The sequence below is a fragment of the Parasteatoda tepidariorum genome, chromosome 2 (genome assembly GCF_982258835.1).
Source record: "Parasteatoda tepidariorum strain Cologne lab strain chromosome 2, Ptep-v5.0, whole genome shotgun sequence".
Lineage (NCBI taxonomy): Eukaryota > Metazoa > Arthropoda > Arachnida > Araneae > Theridiidae > Parasteatoda > Parasteatoda tepidariorum.
The window spans coordinates 75223175-75244102 of NC_141756.1; the positions used below are offsets into that span (position 1 = coordinate 75223175).

The 20928-nt window shown below is 28.7% G+C and overlaps 2 protein-coding genes across 8 annotated transcripts in view; one reads left to right on the forward strand and one right to left on the reverse strand.

Moving 5' to 3' along the window:
* LOC107440055 (nephrocystin-1) overlaps positions 1–17003 on the forward strand; it is a 56753-nt gene extending 39750 nt beyond the window's left edge. Inside the window, exon 24 of the transcript XR_015431416.1 lies at positions 16868–17003. The gene's annotated coding sequence lies outside the window, so the exon portion shown is untranslated. The remainder of the gene's footprint in view (positions 1–16867) is intronic.
* LOC107440064 (syntaxin-binding protein 5) overlaps positions 1–20928 on the reverse strand; it is a 340660-nt gene that overhangs the window by 2354 nt on the left and 317378 nt on the right. For 3 of the 7 annotated variants that reach the window (XM_087157531.1, XM_087157535.1, XM_087157537.1), the window contains 17 exons: positions 20698–20852; positions 19176–19248; positions 16934–17084; positions 15466–15533; positions 15352–15392; positions 14744–14949; positions 13285–13413; positions 13038–13195; positions 11342–11430; positions 9586–9689; positions 9055–9154; positions 7148–7291; positions 5230–5352; positions 4063–4179; positions 2888–3067; positions 2086–2191; positions 312–419 (listed from right to left, as the gene is read on the reverse strand). In XM_087157531.1, coding sequence (XP_087013657.1) covers positions 312–419; positions 2086–2191; positions 2888–3067; positions 4063–4179; positions 5230–5352; positions 7148–7291; positions 9055–9154; positions 9586–9689; positions 11342–11430; positions 13038–13195; positions 13285–13413; positions 14744–14949; positions 15352–15392; positions 15466–15533; positions 16934–17084; positions 19176–19248; positions 20698–20852 — 2052 coding nt within the window. The remainder of the gene's footprint in view (positions 1–311; positions 420–2085; positions 2192–2887; positions 3068–4062; positions 4180–5229; positions 5353–7147; positions 7292–9054; positions 9155–9585; positions 9690–11341; positions 11431–13037; positions 13196–13284; positions 13414–14743; positions 14950–15351; positions 15393–15465; positions 15534–16933; positions 17085–19175; positions 19249–20697; positions 20853–20928) is intronic. The other 4 variants (XM_087157536.1, XM_087157533.1, XM_087157534.1 and 1 more) reach the window with 3 other exon arrangements.

A 20928-nucleotide genomic window follows, 5' to 3' on the forward strand; every position in this document is an offset into this window, starting at 1 on the left:
ATCAAGTTATTCGCGTATTATGAGCTCTGATTTAACAAAAAACGACAATATTTAATGAGGAAATTTTTTAATAAATGGATTGTTTTATGGATGTTGTAGATGGTTAAGAAAACTATATTAACTTTGCTTTTACAAACATAACTCGAATTTACTGTGAAATTTTTCATGCTTGTTATGAGTTCAACTGTAATTAGGTTACTAAGTTGTTGTAATAATTGTTGTAAATAATTTCAAGCGCAAAAAATAATTTAAATATAAAGATAAGTATTGGTAACTGAATTTCAAAAATAGAATCAAAAACCTTTACTAACCTAAATCCTGCAGATATAGAAAACTTCTGCACTTCTGATGGAGAACAAAGATATAAGCCATGGCCATTTGCGCTAATACAAAATGTTCTAGCCAATCTTGAGAAATTTCTATATAAATCAGAAAATATTTGCTATTATTCAATTCCATATGTGGTTCTCTGTTAACATTTATAATAACTTCTAGTTATGAATATAATATAGATGTAGATGTGTAGACTGCTTAAGATTTGTCTTATCATGTATTTTAGGGAAAAATTGGCTAGTTTCTTCTGAGATCTTGGTGGTTAAATAACTTTAATTTAATTCACTTAAGTTATTCATTGTCTCACATTTCTCTATCAATTTAAATTGATACTTTCACCTTTTTTTTAGTAAATACTCTTCAATTTTATTTTAAATTTTCTTTCAAATCTGTTTATAATTCCTTTTTAATTCAAGATATAAATGTGTGATTTAAAACTAGAGTTGGGCATGATATAATTGATTACAAGTAATCACATTTATGGATTGCGATTCAATCATGATTGCGAGCAAAAATGATTACATGTAATCTTGGTCATTTGGTACAATTTACTACTATGAATCAAGGACTCTGCCCAACTCTGCCTGAAATAGCATTTTTCTATTCATTAATCAATTTTAATAGTATTATAATTTTAGACATAAGTGAAGAGTATCCGAAAATTTGTGCAAGATTTGAATTTTGCAATATTTTTGTTTTACAATGTTTTTTTTTTAAAAAAAGACTAGAGTGATAGTTCAAGTTCATTGAGTATTTTATTAATTTATTAATTTTATAAAAAAATTTCTATTAAAAATGAAGCAAACAGCTCCTGGTCTTGTAATTTCCCCTGTGCATGATCAGAATTGCCTACACAGGTTCAGAAATTTAACATTGATAGAATTTTTTTTCTTGGGAGTGAGGAAGGTTGAAGTTTAAGGTTTATGCTATCAAGTTCATGATCTACCACTTTAAAGGATAAAATTGAGCGCATTATCAAAAAATTTTAGCCGTATTTAAGCAATACTGTAAATTGAAATTTTGATTAAGAGTGCATGTGTGGCAGCAGACCTTGATTATGGGATATGCTATTTAACATATAACCGTGACCTGTTTTCTTCATGAATTAATAAAAAATTTAAAATTTTTAATTTAAAACCTGTGTTTTCTCATCAAAATTACTTCCTGTGAGAATTTTTTAAAAATGCAATCGAAAAAAGCCACTGATAATTTAGCTTTTCAATAAAGGCAATTAACTTATGCAAAAAATATAAATTTAGTAAATATGACAAACTGAAAAATTATTAAATAGAGTAGTGAAATAGGACTGCAGCTAAAGCCTTTAAAAAGGTTTAAAAAAAAAGGTATGTTTTAGTTTCCGGTACACTTTGAAATCACAAAAAAATATTTTATTTATTCAAAATTTACAAAATATTTTATATGAATTTTTTTAAAGATTTTTACATTAACTTTTAATTATAATTAATAATTTTGATTTTATTTGTGACAAATTGATTCATCTAAGGATTTAATTGTTATAATTTTTAAAAACATAAATGAAATTTTAACATTACATAATTTGTATCAATTAAAGATTTTATAACCAAATGTCAAATTGTGTAGACACGTTAAACATTTTATTACAATATGTTAATTTATTATTTTCATTCATCTTTTTAGATCTTTGAAATTATTTTCAATTTTAGTATGGAAAAAAATAAATATTTCTGCAAAAAAAATTTTTTTTTACTTTTAAAAAAAGAACCAACTTACTTCATATTAATTACAGGTAAAAAATCTACATGATGTAACTGCCGTAGGCTAGGTAGGCTATAAATATTTACATGGCCAGTGGCAATATAACACACTAAACTTGATCCTGAAATAGTAAAAACATTAGTGTTTTGAAATAAAATATAAAAGTAGTTTATTAATAACAGAATAAAATAACAGATTTGTTATGAAAAAAAAGTCTAATAAAGACTTGTTCGCCCCTAAAGAATGTTTTGTTACATTGTCAATATTAATCTGTCTTAATGAATAGCCAGTCTGGCTATAGGTTATAACATTTTTAAAAATCACATTTAAATTTATTAAAAGCTCCAATGAACAGTCCCTTGTAGGAACATGTACATGTGTGAAAATAAGTGACCGCTATTTAGAGTTACCAACAAATTGATTACTCAAAAAGTGAAAATTAATTTCAGCAACAATATCAACAACAAAAATATCTAATTACAAATAAGAACGCATAAACATAGTTAATTTACCCACTATTTATTAACATCATCAGTATTAAAACTAAAACATGAAAGTTTTCTAAAACATCAGAATAAATTTGTATTCTAAAGCTACTTATATTCATTTGAAATTGAAAATTGAAGAATTTCAAATGTTATTTTTAAAATTTAATCAGTATTAGCTTGATTCATTATTCAAAAGTTTCCAAAAACTTTTGATTTAAATTCTTTTAAAGACAGATTTAAATATTATTGATTTTAAAAAAATCACATTGGTTTAAATGATTAAGTACTTAGTTTTCATGTAATATTTTTAAAAAAAAATTAAATCTTACCTAAATCTTTTAAGGAAGTAACATCTGCTTTTATAGCATAGGATGTATCTGAAATTATATTTCTGTACAATGCGGTTTGAGACGGTAAAACTATAACATGAGAGCGCCTCTCTGAAGTTAAGACTGCAAACTGTTTTTCTCTGCGGTCTAAGGAAGACGAAGAGGGACGACTTGTCAATCCTAAAAGGAAGCACCATTGTATCATTTTCTTGTGTATTAAATAGACAATTATATACATTTTGAAGTTTAATTATGAATTAATAAGATTTTCTAACTATAAATGAGTATATATAACTTTTTCAACTAAAAGTATCTTAGGAAAAAGATGTGTAAATTAATAACATATATAAATATAGAAAATGACAATAAATGTAACAAAGTAATAAGTTTTGATTTGTAATAAATATGTAATGTGACTTATTCCAGGGGTGATTGTGAGCCCTAGTTAAAATTCAGAAAAATTTCTTGAGTTTAAAAAGAAAAAAAAAAGTTTTAATTGAAAAATTAGAAAAAAATTTAAAAAAGGTTTTTTTTCCTTTTTCTAAATATATCTTAGTTTACTTAAAATATATTAAAAATTTTACACATACCTATACCATTTACACATACCTATGATGACTTAAGTAATTAAAATTTACAAATATGTCTTTCTTTCTTGATTTTATGATTATAACAACTATTTACTGATAAAAAATGAATATTAATTATGAATATCAGTTATAAAGTATCTCTCTGGCTATCCCTACAAACAAATAAAATAAACTGTTCCACCTTTACTGAAACTGCATAAACTGTACCACCCACTGAATTTAAGTTCCACCTTTGAAAATTTGATTTCCGGAACTTCTGTGGTCAATGATTTTTTGAAACGTCTGGGCCTTCGATCTCAGGAAAATTCTGGAAATCCGGATTTTTTCCGGAGTACAATCAGCCCTGTTATTCATAATAAAAAACAATGTTTCCTTTTTATATAAAGAACTATATGGAATTACATGCATGCTTAACTTTTGTGCACTAGTTGCTAAATTCCCAGCCTCATGAATTGCTATATTTCAGTAATTTAATCAAATTGGAAAGATTTTTACCTATTTTAATAAAAACGAATAATATAATTTTTAATAGTTCCTAATGTCGTTGGTTTTACAAGCAAATTTCAAATAAAGATATATTCTTACTTTTTCTTTCTTCTTTATCTCTTTCCTTAACTTGTTCTAATGCATCGGGTATCACATTGCCAGAAGCGTCAAGGAATGAAATGTTTATGATTCCTCCTTTCAAACGATAAATCGTACCTAAAAGGAAATTTATATGGAAAAAAGATTTCATAAACCTTTTTCAAAATAGTTAAGGAGTTCTTTCAGACTATAGAAAGATTTTTCAATATTATTAGTTGAATGGAGTGAAATGAATCATAATGTTGCAGATGAATCATAAATTTCTTTTGTTTAATATTCATAGAACAAGAATAAGAATAATCGATATTGAGTGTTCCTCTTATACTGGAATTATGTATACATTTCCATGCAACTATTTGTCTCCTATTTTAGATTGAGAGAATAGTTCAATCACTTACAAAGTTAATATATATTTTTTTTAATTACGTCCATCATTTGCTCTCTCGAGCATGAGAAGTCTTGCAGTCCAATATAACAAAGAAATATCTCCAGGGGCGAAGAGCGTCTTGAAACTAGAAGAATTACGGGCCTCCTGGAGGGCAGAGCAGTTCCATAGATGACCGCCATTCATATGGGCCCTATTTGCACATGGAGTACAGTTAGGAGAGTCAGAAAGACCAACACGGTGCAAGTGCACCTGTAAGTAATCGTGCCCCGTCAACAATCGGAAAGATGATTCACCGATAGTTCTAGGGAGATTTTTCGGAAGACAGGATGCCAGAAGGATCTCCCAAGGTTTCCCAGAAACTTACTCTCTATTGGAAGAAACCCCGAGGCTTCGAAGTTTTAGTACAAAGTTAATATAGAAAGTCTTAACATAAAACTTTTCTCAATTGTTTAAAATATTAAGTCAAGTTCATAATTTATGTTAATGTTGACAAATAACATATTTTGCAGTAGAAAAATATATTATATTTTTTTTGTTTGTTTTATTACCACATTAAAAGTTATTTTATTACGCAGCTAAAAATATAACTATTCCTATAATTATATAAAGAATTATTATTGTGAATAATTATACTAAATAAGCTATTTTGAATAAACATTTTATGCATTAAGATTAGACTTAATATATAAGATTAACTTAAAAATCTATAGTTTTCCAAATTTAATAGTAATAATATATGATTTTATTTACAAGATAGATTTAAAAATGTGTAATCTTACCACTTGGTGATATTATGACGGGTTGTACTAGGCGAGTTTCTCCTGGAGGAGGCAGAATGAGTAAGAAGACAAGAGCAGACCCTAAACTCGTTCCAACCCATAGGCTAGGACTTGGACAACTGTCTGCAAATAAATAAGCACATTTTTTGACTAAATGAAACTTTAAAATAAATATATTTAAAACATAAAGTAAATCTTCTCATATTTGGAGAAATTGTTTTATTCCGGTTCGGAATTTTGAATTAATAATTTTAACATTTATTCAAACCCGTAACTATTTGAATCCTTAATGATTTGTATATTTTAACTTTAAAGAAAACATTTTCTATTTTACTTAAAATAGTATTAATCGAATCAGTATAGATATAAGATTCACTTTCAATACTTACCAATTATTTGTTAAAATTTATGTTGTTTACCTACAAAATTGTTTACCAATTAACTGAAGGAACTATCCCTAATTTAATCATTTTGCTTTGATTACGGATGTTTCGTTAGTCATTTACTGTATTTTATATGTATATTGTTCAGTCTAGCATGAATACTAATTCATATTTGAAGAGGGGGTGAGGGAGAAAATTTTTATTGGTTGTTAGCAGGGTTAAAACCAAAGATCTCTGTGATAGCCAGATACTCCATGGAAAATGATGTACAGAGTGGCTACTAAATGCTGTAACACTCCAAAAAATAGAAATTAATTTTAATCGTTTGGTAAAACAATTGTTCTCTTCTTATTTCCTTGAGTGGTACTTCCTATAAGTGCAGACGATTTTTTTTAAAGCAAAATAAAATCAGTTTAAAGATGGAATCAAAAAGGTTGATAATTAAAAAGCTTTTTGATTGCAGATTTTCTGCAGGTAGAATCTTTTAAGAGATTAAATTCCCTTGGGTTTAGTAGAACATTTATATATAGAACTATAAATTGATTATTGGATACTAAATAGCAGTAAAGATCGATCCAGGTATGGCCGTCAACGCTCAGTTCGTACAAAAGAGCGCATTAATAGAATTCATGAAACGATATGACGCAATCCACAATGTTTTGTTAATAAAGTGGCTGCAGAAGAAACGTATGCAAGTTATATTAAATAAAGACCTGGGTTTTTGCCGTTATCGCAAATGAAAAGTCCAAGGTTTGACAACTGGCCAAAAGTTAAAAAGGTTTCAAAGCTGTAGGAAATTGCTGAACCAGCACGTAAGCAAAAGTGTTGGCAAAATAATCTTTTCTGATGAGAAAATATTTTGCATGGAACAGTTATAATGCTAAAATAAATGTTATATATTCAGCAACATTTGATGATATACCTGAAAGTGTTCAAACTGTACAACACTTTCACAACAAGGATTCTATAATGGTTTGGGCTGCAGTGTCAAATAACGGAAAATTATCTCTGAAATTAACTGATAAAGATGTAAAAGTCAATGCTGAATATAACAAAAAGGAAGTATTCGCTGCATATTTATTGCCACATGCTAACAGATTGAATGGCCAGAGAAATCTTGCAACTATATAAAGCTTTATATGCATTAAAAAAAGATTTTCCCGAGTGAGTTGGATTCCTTTCACCCCACTAATTTACATCCAGATAGCTTTTTCATTAAAAAGGGGCTTTCTTCTTATTTTATTGAATGCAAAAGTGATATACTGATTCCATTTAGTAAGAGTAAACTGAACTTTCATGTTAGCATGCTCTTTTAGATACTAATCAAACAAAATGTGGAGAACTTAGTTTGGATTAAAGGAAAACATATGTTGACGATTAATGAATAAAGCTGATGGTTATGATACGAATAATATGCATTAAAATTAGATATTATATTAGAATTTGCTTCCCTCTTTCAAAACCGTTGTTACTACATCTCTTGAAACAAAATTTGTTAGACTCAGAAATAGTGTTGTATGTAATTAAGTATTTACCAGTTTTTCCACCATAAGAGTCACAGAATCTTAGAAAGACAACATATTCAGATGCAGGGGCTTCTTCGGTATTAATATCTTTAATACTTGAAGTACTGGAGCTCCTTGATCTTGAAAATGTGTTTTCAAATTTCTCTGAAAAAGCTTATAAGTTACAGAAAGCAAAATTTATTAAGAGTGAACTGAACTGCTAAAATATATGAAGAATGGAATTTTAAAAAAAGATGTAAATGCTAATCTTTTTTAATACTTGATAAAAAAGATTTAAATGCCACTGAATCAAAATAAATTTGAAAGTTTATTAGTTTAGTTTATTTTAGCTACCTTGATTTAGCTATCTTATTGTATACCTGCTATTTTTAATTAGCATTGTTGTTATAAGTTTGATATATATATTTTTCTCGCAATTCTCAATTTAGCACTTACTGGCTTTTTTGTTTCCATTCTTAATATTTACACTACTAATTTATTAATGAAATTGGCATAAAAGTAGAGTTATTTCTAAAATAAAGAAAATGTGATAAGCAATTTAGTTTATTTAACATGTATCTAGACAGTTTGTTACTGTTTGATAAAAGCAAATTATTATAATACACAACCCTTATTTTGTATAAAGATAGATATAATTTTACAGCAAAATTTTTCATTCCATAAGACAAGTTTGGATAATAAAAAATTGCAAGTGTAAAATAAACACATCTGATATTTTTTTTACTTTAACTCTTTATATTAGAGTGAAAGAATATTTTGATACATGGAATTGATATAGTATATAAATTGGCTTCCAATGATTTATTCATAGAACACAATCCTTATATAACTAAACTTATTATAAAAATGACTTGCACTATATTTTTGCCCCACAATCAAAAGATGAAAGGATTAGTCACTATAAACTATTCAATTTCAGCATTTCACAAATGACTTCGAAGTCAAGCATCACTGGCTACGGTCAGTGTGCGGGTGGGTGACCACTTGGATCAGTCTGCGTAGGGACCGAGGGTGTGCGGTATTGGTCCTCGTTAAACTGTGCTACCGTAAAGTGCTCGACTTCGCGCGCAGGTCGTCGGGCTACCGAAGCGGGGGTGCCATCCCCTCCGCAGAGGATCAAAATTGTGATGGCATGTCTTCGGATCATCCTCCGGGATGTTTCCCAGACCGTCGCCAATAGCCCATTGTGCAGCTCTAGTGCGACGTAAATTAACAACAACAATCACAAATGACTTCTTAATTGAATTTCCAAAACTATTACAATCTGAAAGAAATGTTTCTGAACCTTTTAACTAACATCTGTTCATTAAATGCAAGGAATGCGATGAATATATGATAAGTGAAAATATGATGAAAAGACTTATACATACAATGGCCTTATTCTAAGATATACTCTTCAGGAGTACATAATTATCACAATATAGTACATAATTATCACAATCATCACAATATATATTCAAACAGAAACAGCAAGGAAATATTTTTACAGTAACAGAAACCTTTTTTAAAAAATTAAGGATAAAAACAAAGGTGAGAAAAGTTTCATTTAAATATCTACTTAATAAATGAAGAATGGTAAACTTTGTTCGACAAAACTATTTTGAAGTGCTTTTTACTGATACTTTATTTTCTTCAAATCATTCTAAACTTTAAGTTAACCTTGTAAAAATGTTTGCACAATTTGATCATCATCACAAAAAGTTCCAAGTAAAAGAGAAACTTCTCCTTTATCTTTGAGGTAAAATAATCTTAAGCATCTTTGTTAAATATAACTGTGCTGAAAATAAATTTTTAATCATTCTGCTGTTCTTATTATGTTATTGCATGATATGAGGTTTTAAATGTATGGCAAAATTTGAATTACAAAATTCGTGTCCACACTAAAATGTATACTTAGAAAATACTGAATTAAATACCTTGAGATCGGGCATGCCTCATTTCAGCATGCATGGATCTTCGATGAGGATGAGATCTACTTGTTGGACTCAAACAGGCACCATCGCCATCAGACTGCTGCTATTAAATCATACATTTTGGTGAGTATTTTAAAAGCTCCTTTGAAAAACTAATTATTTTAGCCATAAATAACTTTAAAGTTATTCAAGGTAAAAATAATTAGCTTTAATAACAAAACCTAACAATTTTTTTTCAATCCTGCACTTAAATATTTATTACAAATTGTGAATTAAAGAAGAATAAAAACGAAGGTTCTATTTGCCTTATTCTGGTCAGGACAGGGATCAGCTTCATTTTTAGAGGTAGTATATTTTAGAACATAATATTGGATGAAATATCATTTGAAATTAATTTTGCTTTCTTAGGCTCCAATAATTAAGGCTATGAATGCATTAAGATTATGATACTGAATGTTAAGAATGTTATAATATACTGGAAGAATTATGCATTAAGAATGTTATGATATACTGAAAATGTTTATTTAATGATACCTCCTCACATGGAGAGCGCCCAGGATCTTGATCACAGCTTGAATTAGCACAACTGCTTGTCCTTCTAGGAGATTTAGGTAGTCTTTGATAAGGGTCGGCTGATCCTGAAATGTCCATACGGAGTATATAAACCAAAATCATTATATCGGGCAGAAATTGAGTTCATAAAAAAATATATTTTATTGATTTTATTAACCTATGAAAATTTATTTGATTATTTAATAGATATGGAGTGAATATTCAATTAACTTAAAATGATATAAATTACTTGCAATTAAAATGAAGAATCAAGATAGTTTAAAACCATGGAATAAAGGTCGAACTTGGCTTAAATAATTTAAATGTCTCTCAAAAGAGTAACATCTTTTAACATTTAATAACTATTGAATTAAATTAGGCTGATTGATTGTTGAGATACCTACAGATAAGGATTGCGCTTGGGACAAAATTACTTGCTGAACTTAGTCTTATATACTTTATTATACAGGATGCACAGTGCAAGCGCAAAAAAAAGGAACACCCTAACTTTTGATATAATGATCGGATTTTCATATAATAATCGGATCGGGAGGGACATTAAAAATTTTAACTTAGGAAAACAGACATAAAAACGTACTTTCTCTGAATAAGCATACCTTTTTTATTAACAGATATGAATTTCTAACCTTCCAAATATTGGGGGGGGGGGGTGTAAGTGCAGTTTGTAAAATCTTGCTCTCCAATAGTTTGGGTCAAGAGAGCGATCAAAAGTTTGGACTCCTTAATGTTAATTATACTTTTTGCGTATTCAACCATATTGAGAAATATTCAAGTGAATTTTTAAAAAACATTGCACACAATTACAACACTTCCACACACAAAAAAAATTATTTTTGATAATTATTTAGCATTTATTATTTTAATTGATAATTTAGTCGAAAAATTTTGAATTGTAAGGCATACAAATATTTATATCATTTTCAAGAATGTAATTTTAAAATGGCAAAATATAGTGTTTAAACAAAATTAGTTGAATAGTTCCCGAGAAATCAATTTTTACAAATACGACTTTTTAAAATATTCGACCAATTTCGTTTAAATTTTATATTTTGTCAACTAAAATATACATTCTTTAAAACAATTTAAAATTTATATCCCTTACACTTCAATTTTTTATTATTATTAAATAAATAATTATTAAAAATTATTTTTTGTTTGGAATTTTCTTTAGATAACTAATTTTATAAAGGTATGCAATTTTATAAAAATGAGCAAGTACTTTTCAATTCTTTTAAAAAGTTCAACAAAATCTGCAGAAAGAAAAAAATAATATTAAGGGGTCCAAGCTTACAACCTTTCTCTAGATTGTGGCTACCCCCCATATTTTTGTCACTTAGAAATTCAAATCCAACAGATAAAAGGTATGTTTATTACAAGAAATTACGTTTTCGTCTCTGATTTTCTAATTTAAAATAACATCAGGGTATTCCGTTTATATTTTTGCACACTGTACATGCTAAAAGTATATATGAAGAAAAAATCATTTTGAACTGAATAACTTTTACTGAATCATTTTGTTAATCAATTGATAATGTATTTTTAATAGTGAAATAATGATATTGATTATATGATGCATTGGTATTTAAAACATATTAAAATAAAATATGACATATAAAATTAATCTAATACACAACTAAGATAATATATATCAGTTAACAAAATACTTTACTTTTCTATTAAACTTTAATTAGTATTGTATTAAAATAATTTTTCTTACCATAGAGATCAGGAGTTGTCATGTTTAGTAGGCATGTTTTTTGAACAATGTCCACAATGGCAAGTCCGTTCTCATTCCCATATGCCACTCTGCAATTAAATTCATAAATTTAAAATGCAAAGATGTTATCTAAGTTTTTACAATAAAATATATATAAATGCAATATGTTTTCAAATATAATAGTCATAATAAATAGAAGAAATAGCCATAATCATAACTAATATTTAGATAACAATCTAGATATGAATATATATTTTCCTAAAAACTTGACTAAGGCAGCCTTTAGGGCAGTCAGTATTGGTAGACAGTTTGTTTGAAATTTAATAGAATTCTGTAAAATCATAAAACTCACTATGACTACTATATTTTAATTAGTACGTGAAAAATCTCACTATAGTGAGATTTTCACGTACTAATTAAAATGACATTTGAATTAATAAGATTTTAAAAGGTCATTATAAATAGAAAAAATTGTCACATTTATAACTAATATTTATATAACAACCTAGATATGCATATATATTTTCCATAAAACTTCGCTAAGGCATTGAATGTTGTTAGAGAAAAGATAGTTAAACAATTTGTTTGAAATTTAATGGAAGGCAAACATTTGTTAGTATCAAATTTTTGCAAATTTTATTAAAAGCAATGTTCTTTTTTATTGTGCTTTTATTTGAAGTTCAGTTATCATACGCTGGAAAAGGCATGATTATGTGATGAAGTTAAAATATATTCAAGCATGCAATAAGTTAATTTTTTGTTCTGAATACAATAGATGCTGTTTATGATAGATTTTCAGTTTGACTAAGTCATGCTTACAGAGCCTTTTTGCCTATTAATTCTTAAGCAGTGGAACTTCCAGGGTATCTGCTACATTTTAGATTTTTAAATTCATGACTTATCGAAGTTACTATTTTCTTCGAAAAAACACAAAATAAATTTAAAAAAGCATTATAATAACATTCATTGAAATGATAGGTATAACCAAAACTGTTATACTCTGCATTTTCATATTTATAGATTTTAAATTTAAAAAAACTGAGTAAAAAAAGAGCTGAAGCAATAAAATAGCTGAAGAAAATACAAAAGCAAAAATTTTTTTTTCCTGCAGAATTGCATTCTAAAGATACCTTTCTTGATCATCGGAAAGGAAAGAAATACTCCTGATTTTTCTGTTCTCATTTCGGAATTTAAAAAAAAATTCGTTAATGATTGACTTTCTTCAGCTAGATTTAAATTGATAAAATAAAAAAAACAAATAATAACAAAAATTATGATATCACAAAAGTTTAAAAGATAATTCGCTCTAGAAATTATGTTTTTTTCTGTTTGAAAGAACACCATAATTTTTAAAGAACACAATAAAAACATTTTATATTTTAATCAAATATGACTGTGAGTGGGGATTTTGTCACAAATTCAGATATTCGGAACACCTTGAAATTGGGGGGAGGGAGGGGGTAAATTCCATTTTAAAAATTAGATTCTTCGGCGACCTAAATCTATGACTTAACATGATTTTTTTTTTGAAAAAGTAGTAAAAATCGTAAAATTTCATGACAAATTTTGTTCAATACCGAAATCCATGACTTTCCAGGAGAGCGGATACCCTGACTTCAAAAAAGAAAAATGTAGATACGTGTCTTTTCTAAACATAAATACCATGCAAAGTTAATAGTATGAGGTAAAATCATACAGCCCATATCCTGCTTGAAGGGCAAGAGCAGTAACTTTAGGTTGAGGTTCCCCTTCTACACCTATTGTTAGGCACACCAGGTGGGCATGGAAACCTGAAGCCATTCGGACTGGTCCTGTACGCACTTTTAAAGGAAAGTAGTTCTCTGATTGCGAAGGCTGAAAAAATAAATTAATGACACCTATAGTTTTAAAAAGCAAAAATCATGAAAATAAAAGGGAAAAGGCATTTAAATTGAAATGCATACTTGCTTCCCACTCTCCTCTGAATTCGACCTTCCCGAGCTTTGGAAAGAGAAAGATCGATTGTGAGGATCATTTTCATCTGATGCACCTTGATTATCTTCCCCATCAGATTTTATTGATATTTCTAAAACCTGTTTCAGGAATAAAATAGAAATTAATTTATTTCTTAAGTAAACACACTGTGGGGGGCGAATTTATCGACAATGCCAACCTTCATCTATCAAAAGATACCTCAAGATTGAATCAAGTTGGCATGTCTTATATACCAGTGAATTGATGTTTAATAATCGTAGTGGTAGTTACGCCGCAATACTCCCCCACCAGAATTTTATCAGGGATAGAATTCGATGAACGGATACCACTAGTTGCTGTACTTGTGAAAGACCGGGAGAGCTGGATTAAGGTCACCGGGTTTTCTTAGTACTGAATGTGAGAGGTGTATTAACTTCACGGTCGTAGTCGCTCCTGTGTTGCATTTAGCAGTCGAGGTGTATGCCGGCTGACGTTGTGTATGATCGAGACGAGACTGAGTAGCAACAGCGTGAGGAGGTGGATAATGTCGCAGTCACAAGTAGCAAGTCAACTGTTCAATGTGGACCATCCATTGAAGTAGGCGTTACCAGATCAAAGTGGACGTTACTGTCAAGATAGGCATGCTCGCATCACGTCCGGGTCACCAATGTGGGGGGCGGATTCATCGAAAATGCCAACCTTCATCAAAAGGTACCTCAAGATTGAATCAAGTTAGCATGTCTTATATACTAGTGAATTGATGTTTAATAATCGTAGTGGTAGTTACACCACAATACTCCCCCACCAGAATTTTATCAGGGATAGAATTCGATGAACGGATTCCACTAGTTGCTGTACTTGTGAAAGACCGGGAGAGCTGGATTAAGGTCACCGGGTTTTCTTAGTACTGAATGTGAGAGGTGAATTAACTTCACGGTCGTAATCGCTCCTGTGTTGCATGTAGCAATCGAGTGTATGCAGGCTGATGTTTTGTATGATCGAGACGAGATTGAGTAGCAACAGCGTGAGGAGGTGGATAATGTCGCAGTCACAAGTAGCAAGTAAACTGTTCAATGTGGACCATCCATCGAAGTAGGCGTTACCAGATCGAAGTGGGCGTTACTGTCAAGATAGGCGTATTCGCATCATGTCCGGGTCACCAATGTGGGGGCGGATTTATCGACAATGCCAACCTTGATCTATCAAAAGGAACCTCAAGATTGAATCAAGTTAGCATGTCTTATATACCAGTGAATTGATGTTTAATAATCGTAGTGGTAGTTACTCCACAACACCATGTATTCTGTGATGGTTACCCTTAATATAGAAATTTAGAATAGTTTTTGAAAATGTTTTTTGTAAAAAGTTAAGTTAACTTGCAAGCATTAAAATTGAAAAAGAAATAAAATTACTTAAGTTGATTGGGGGGAGGAAAAAAAAAGGACTTACGCTTAGGTCAACAGAGGCATCATTCTTTTTAAAATTATATACAATAACATGACCACTGGATCCAGCAACAACCAAAATCCTGGAGTCTTTACAAAAAGCCACATTATCAATGGCAAAGGGATCTTCATCAAGCTCATCTATACTTCTTGGCTTAGGTCTTTCAAAAACTTTAGTAGTTTTTATTTTGTATAAAACTTGAAAGGAAACTGGAAAAAGAAAAATAATTTAAAATTGTTGAAAATTTCGTATTGCAACAATAAAATTTGAGTGCTTATACTATTTATTTAATCATTGGATGAAGCTGAGCAAAACACATTTTCTTAAATATTTTATGTACCATTTTTTTTCTTCATATCTCTCATTTTTAACGCCACTATTTAAATCTTAACTTAATCTTAAATTTTAACTTTTACTTAAATCTTAATAATCAGAGGCCTGAAGAGAATATTTCATATTTCACTATTTTAAAAGTTAGATGGAATTAAAACACAAATTACTCTCAGTAAAAATCATGATTCTGGTTTGCATGTACTGGAGCTTGGTCTGGAGTATTAACTAGTTAACAAAACTAAAAATTTGCTAATAATATAATTGAAATAATTTATTACCTGATGAAGCGTCCCAAAATTGCAGAGAACCATCAGCATGTCTGTAATGAAATAATTAATTAAATATTCATTATTAAAGCAATTATTCATATTATGAATAATTAATAAATGTACCCTGTTATCACGATTTCTGGATAGCTTAGTGTTGCAGTACCCCACTCGCCTCCATCTATAGGCCAGTCCTAAAATAAGATGGTTATTAACCCTTTAGTTGGTAGTATATTACACTTTAACAGTAATCTGAATCTTAAAATTTATTGTAAACTGTATTTCCTCCGAAACTAATATGCTCAGAAACTTATCTACATAATATCCTAAAGCAAAATAAATAAATAAAATAAAAAATAAACTCTAAATTCATTTGAAACATTTATTTCTTAAAATTATAATTAAAATATTTGCCTCTTTAAAAGGTTAAATTTTAAAAATATTCAATGTCAATATAAAATTATAACTTTATTTTAATTTTTTAAGATAATGAAATAAAATGCAGTAGATTCCCTCTAAACGGGATCTTAAGTTTAACAGAAAAAACTATTTGGGAAAATTTTTTTTTATGGTTATTTATTATTTAATTTAATAATGATCGAAAAGTTACGAAAGCAGACACAAAAACATACTTTTTCTACATATTTTTTTTATGAACGATTCATGTTTAAGATTCTTAATGGATATAGGAAGGTTTTGAAATTTTGGCTATTTATATTTTAATTTTTCTATTTTACGGAATCAAAAACTTAATTGCACATAATGATAAAACTTGTTTATCCAAAGATATTTTGATGGAAATTTTTTTTATGGTTATTTATCATTTTTTATTTGATTTATAATAATGATCAAAAACTCTGCAAGTTTTTCAAGTTTTTACATTACTTTAGACTAAACAGCATCTAAAGTTTCAAAGACAAATTCAAAGTTCTAAAAAATCCGCCTTTTGTTTTTAATTTCCTTTATTCCGAAACTTTTTAGCCAATGCAATTCAAATTGTGAATTTTTTGTAAATGAAAGAAAAAAAAAGTTTTTTTTTAAAAGTACGTAAAAATTTAACTGATCATCTCACTAAACTTCTGGGATCACTTGACTAAACTGGATTGACTACTCTCCACACTAAAAGTAATTCAAAATAGTAAACAATTTCAAATGCATTGAGAAAAAAAAGTTTATTTATTCAAAGAAAGTACATTTTTATAACTTAGAATGCCGGCTGCATAAATTAATCACTTACATATTTTAAGTTCCACCCTAAAACTATAAAATTATGTGTTAATATGTGAAATCTGATGATTAGATCAAAAATTTTAACAGGTGTTCCGTTTTTTTAAAATTCATTTTGCTGTTTGCCTAATAATTTAATATTATGCAGGATATATGTGGGTAATTTATTACATACAATCATTTTTTAATTGTTTTACTTAAACAATGAAAGTGGGGCTTTTCTTGCAGAAATTAGAAGCGTATATATATTTTTCTGCTTTTAACCAGATTTATTCTTAATAGATTTGTATGTCCCATTTAGGCTTGTTAAATAGAATCTACTGCATTTAACTTAGAACAATGGAAAGGCTGAGAGAAATAATCATACTTTTTCTGAACAGCCACATTGTTTGGTGCCCATAGACCCTACAGAATAAAAGGCTGGTATGAGGTCATTAGGACAATCTGCAAAATAGGCACAAAAGGTGACAGGTGATTTATGGAAGTCCATAGGATATGGATTTTGGAAGCAAGGAAAACTGAAAGAAAAAGTAAAATTTATTATTATTTCGAAAATATCATAAGTAGATAATTTAATAGTCCAACAAAAATATTATTCATGCATTATGTGTAAGTGAAGTCTCTGTTTTTAAAATCAGCTTTATTTCTTTCCATAAAAAAAAAACAATATTTTTTACTAATGATTTGAATTTAGGTTTTTTTTTTAGGGATGCAATGAATGTTCTTTATTGGGCTCAGAAGTCTAATATGAAGTTAAGAATATTTGAATAACGTATTGGGTGTACAAATTAGTTCCGCTTTTTGTGGTAAAAAATGCATTACAACAAAATGAATTAACAGATTAATCAAAGTATTGTCCATCACTGGCTATTACTTTTTCCCACCTCTCAGGCAATTTTCGAATCCATATCGATAAAATGTCTCGTATTTTGAGGCAATCCAAGTTAGGAGCCAATTCTCGATTTCTGCGAAAGAAGTGAACCGGTGATCTGCCAAATCGCGCTGCATCCGTCGGAACAACCAGTAATCATAAGGAGCAATGTCTGGCGAATACGGCGGGTGAGGTGAAATATCCCATTTGAGCGTTTCCAAATGATTTGTGCGACATGAGGACGACCGTTATCACGCAGAAAAAAAACTTTGCCATGTCTTTGCACATATTCCGCCCATTTATCTCGTAATGCACGTCTCAAACGAATCAATTGTAGCCTATATCGCTGACCCGTAATGGAATCGCCAGGTTGTAGCAGCTCATAGTATACAACACCATTCTTCATTCACCATTCTTGAAACGTCAAAACCGTTCACTACATGATTTATCAGTTGGAGCATTGTCACCATAAACTTCTACAAGCATTCGATGCGCTTTAGCTGCACTTTTCTTACAATTAAAGCAGAAATATAAAACCTCCCGCAAATGCTGCTTAGTTACCCCAAAATTTGACTAAATTCAACAAAGTAAAAAACAGGGTTTTTGTATGAAACGCAAAGCTATATAAACTGAATATTATTCACAGATGTCTAACCTCTCTGAAACCAGCTGTCACTATAAAACATTCATAGCCAGAGCCATCTTTTGAAAACGGACCGAACTAATTTATACTCCCAATATTTGCGAAATTTAATTGTTTAAATATTAACGAATTTTTATTACGTCGAATTCTATTAATTTAAAAAATAAGCATAAATTTATAAATCATTTAATGTGCAATACGAAACATAATCATATGATGCGTAATTGTGCTATTTAAAATTTTCAATTTAATTTATTTATTTAACCCAATAGTGTAACTCAAGTGCGGCATTAACAACCAAGCTCGACCCATCTCTTTTCTTGGATTTTTTTAAAAAAGTTTTCAACTAAATTATTATTTAAAAATATTAATATAAGATATAACACGTCAAATATGCTAAAAATCATATAAGGGACATTAAACTTAATTCTAGAGTGTGGAGAAAAATAGCATGTAGTCAAAATTATAATCAAATTTTAAATATATTTAAATATAGAGAATGATTTTGAGTATCATAACATTGTTGCTTTTCTTTGATGCAGGTATTTGATTAGTCCTAATTAAAAGCCTTGATTGTTCAAATATAACTTATTTTTCGTTCAAAATCTTTGTTTTGTCTATCAACAAATAGAATAATTTTGAATGTATACGTCAACAGTTGGATAAGAAGGTAGAAAATTCTTATTTTAAATAGGGACCCGCCTCTAGTAAAAAGGAACTTAAAAATTCTGAAGTCCTGATGACCTGTGACTTCAAAGGTGTAGTGAAATCACCCCCAAAAAAATAAGTTCATTTTAATTTAATTTTAGGTATTCAGCACTCACAAATGTAGTGGTATAGCTAAAATTTCAGTTCATTGTTCATTAAAAAGGACAATTTTATCTATTCAAAATTTACTTTATCAAACATAAGCACTTAAAATTTTGAAATAAATACTGCATCTTGTTTTTTTAAAGTCTTCTTAATTGCTTGATTGTTGTAATAAAACTGTGTAATAACTATAACCACTATTGATTCAACTACTTAGAATATATGCATGCAATAACATGAAGAAAATAATTTTAAGCAAAATAGTAAATTGTTTTCTCTATTTACCCAGGACTAGTTAAATCAACAACAACAAGATCACGTTCAAGAAGCACCACAATAGCATACGGCTCTTGGGATTCTAAAGAAGCAGAGAAGAGAAGTTTTAGTTCAAGAAACAATAATTTAAAAATATTTTCTTCTGATTTTTTAATTTATGATGAAAATTGAAAAGCTTATAAATTATCTTGGTGAGAAAAAGTCATACTTATAATTTTATTTCAAAATATTTACTTACGATTTTTTATACAAATGAAGTCAAAAGATTTTTAATTCATTGTTTTAATATGTTGAACAAAAATACATGGTAAACAATACTTTTCTTTAAAAATTTTTTTTTTAATAAAAATGATTTAATTTTAATTTACTTAGGTGATATTTTGCCATTACTGAAAATGAGTCCCTGACATGGAGTTTTTGGAGATCTAAGATGTTCTGATACTATCTTTTGAAAGCTGATAAAAAAAAGTATAATCAGTTTTAATCTTAAGAAGAAAGTTGAAGATGCTCTTTTCTTTTCTTTAATTTTTTTTTCACTGTTTTAAAAACAAACTCATACCTGCCAACATTGGAGAAATGAAATAACGGAGATTTTACTAGCTGCATTTTTTTAGGATATGAGTCAAGTTTTGATACATCATGCATAATCATGTAAGTCAAAAAGAGAAATTCAAAATTGGAAATATAAGCAGATTTAGTGAAGTAAAAAATATGTATATAAATCTTAATCTAAAGAAGATTTTAAACTATTAACATTCAGCATCAGTACTGGCAATAGCACCATCTGAGTATTTGAAAGTATTTTTGCCATCAGTGGATATTTTATCGCCAAAATAATAATTTTTTTAAAATTTCTTCAACAAATACGGAGAAATTTGAAAATACAGAAGTCTTCGTTAAAAAACAAGAGACTTGGCAGGTATGCAAGCTTTCCATTTTAATACAAAATATTTTCCAACTATGCACAGGCTTATTTTTTATTGCAACTTTTTCATGAAAATAAAAATTTATAAGAAATACACATTTAGAGATTTAGAGCTTATTTGGTGCATTTTAAGCATGAAGATTAAACCATATTCAGTAAGAATTCAAGTTTTTAAAAATCTTAAAATGTATTTCATTATTTTTTTTTAAGATTTTTATTTTTTTTATTGTTAATTGATTTTTTGTTTTCAAAATATTGATAAGATTTGTTAAATAAAGAATAATGATACCATTTCAAAACTATTAATTTTAACATTCATAAAGTTGACGTTCAATGTTTGTTTACTTTTCAAAAGTTGAAAGAATTTGGAGTATTTTAATTTATCTAACTAGTTAATATTGGAATGAATTACGATTTTAAATGCTTTTACATATGGGATTAAAATTACGTTATTTATTATTTTTTCAAAAAAAATATTAGGCATATTTTAATGCTTTTACAATAAATTATTAATTTTTGAGATAATCATTTTAATGTTCAATGTACGTCTTAAATATTTTAAACTAGTTCATAATACTATATTCTTTCAAAGTTTCGAGAAAATACCTGTATGCCAAGGTGCTTCACAAAGCGTTATAAAATCAACAATACTGTAATCCATCTCTAGCACGGTGGTTGATCTTCCTTGTTGGATAGTTAGACTTGAAGTTTTACCTTGCTCCTCATACGGTAAACCACCAGAGAAAACAGTAGTTACCTCCCTATTTATTAAAAATAGAAAAAAAGTTAGTGGTAGACCTGACAAAAACCACTTGCCACATTGCAAGTCAACAAAAA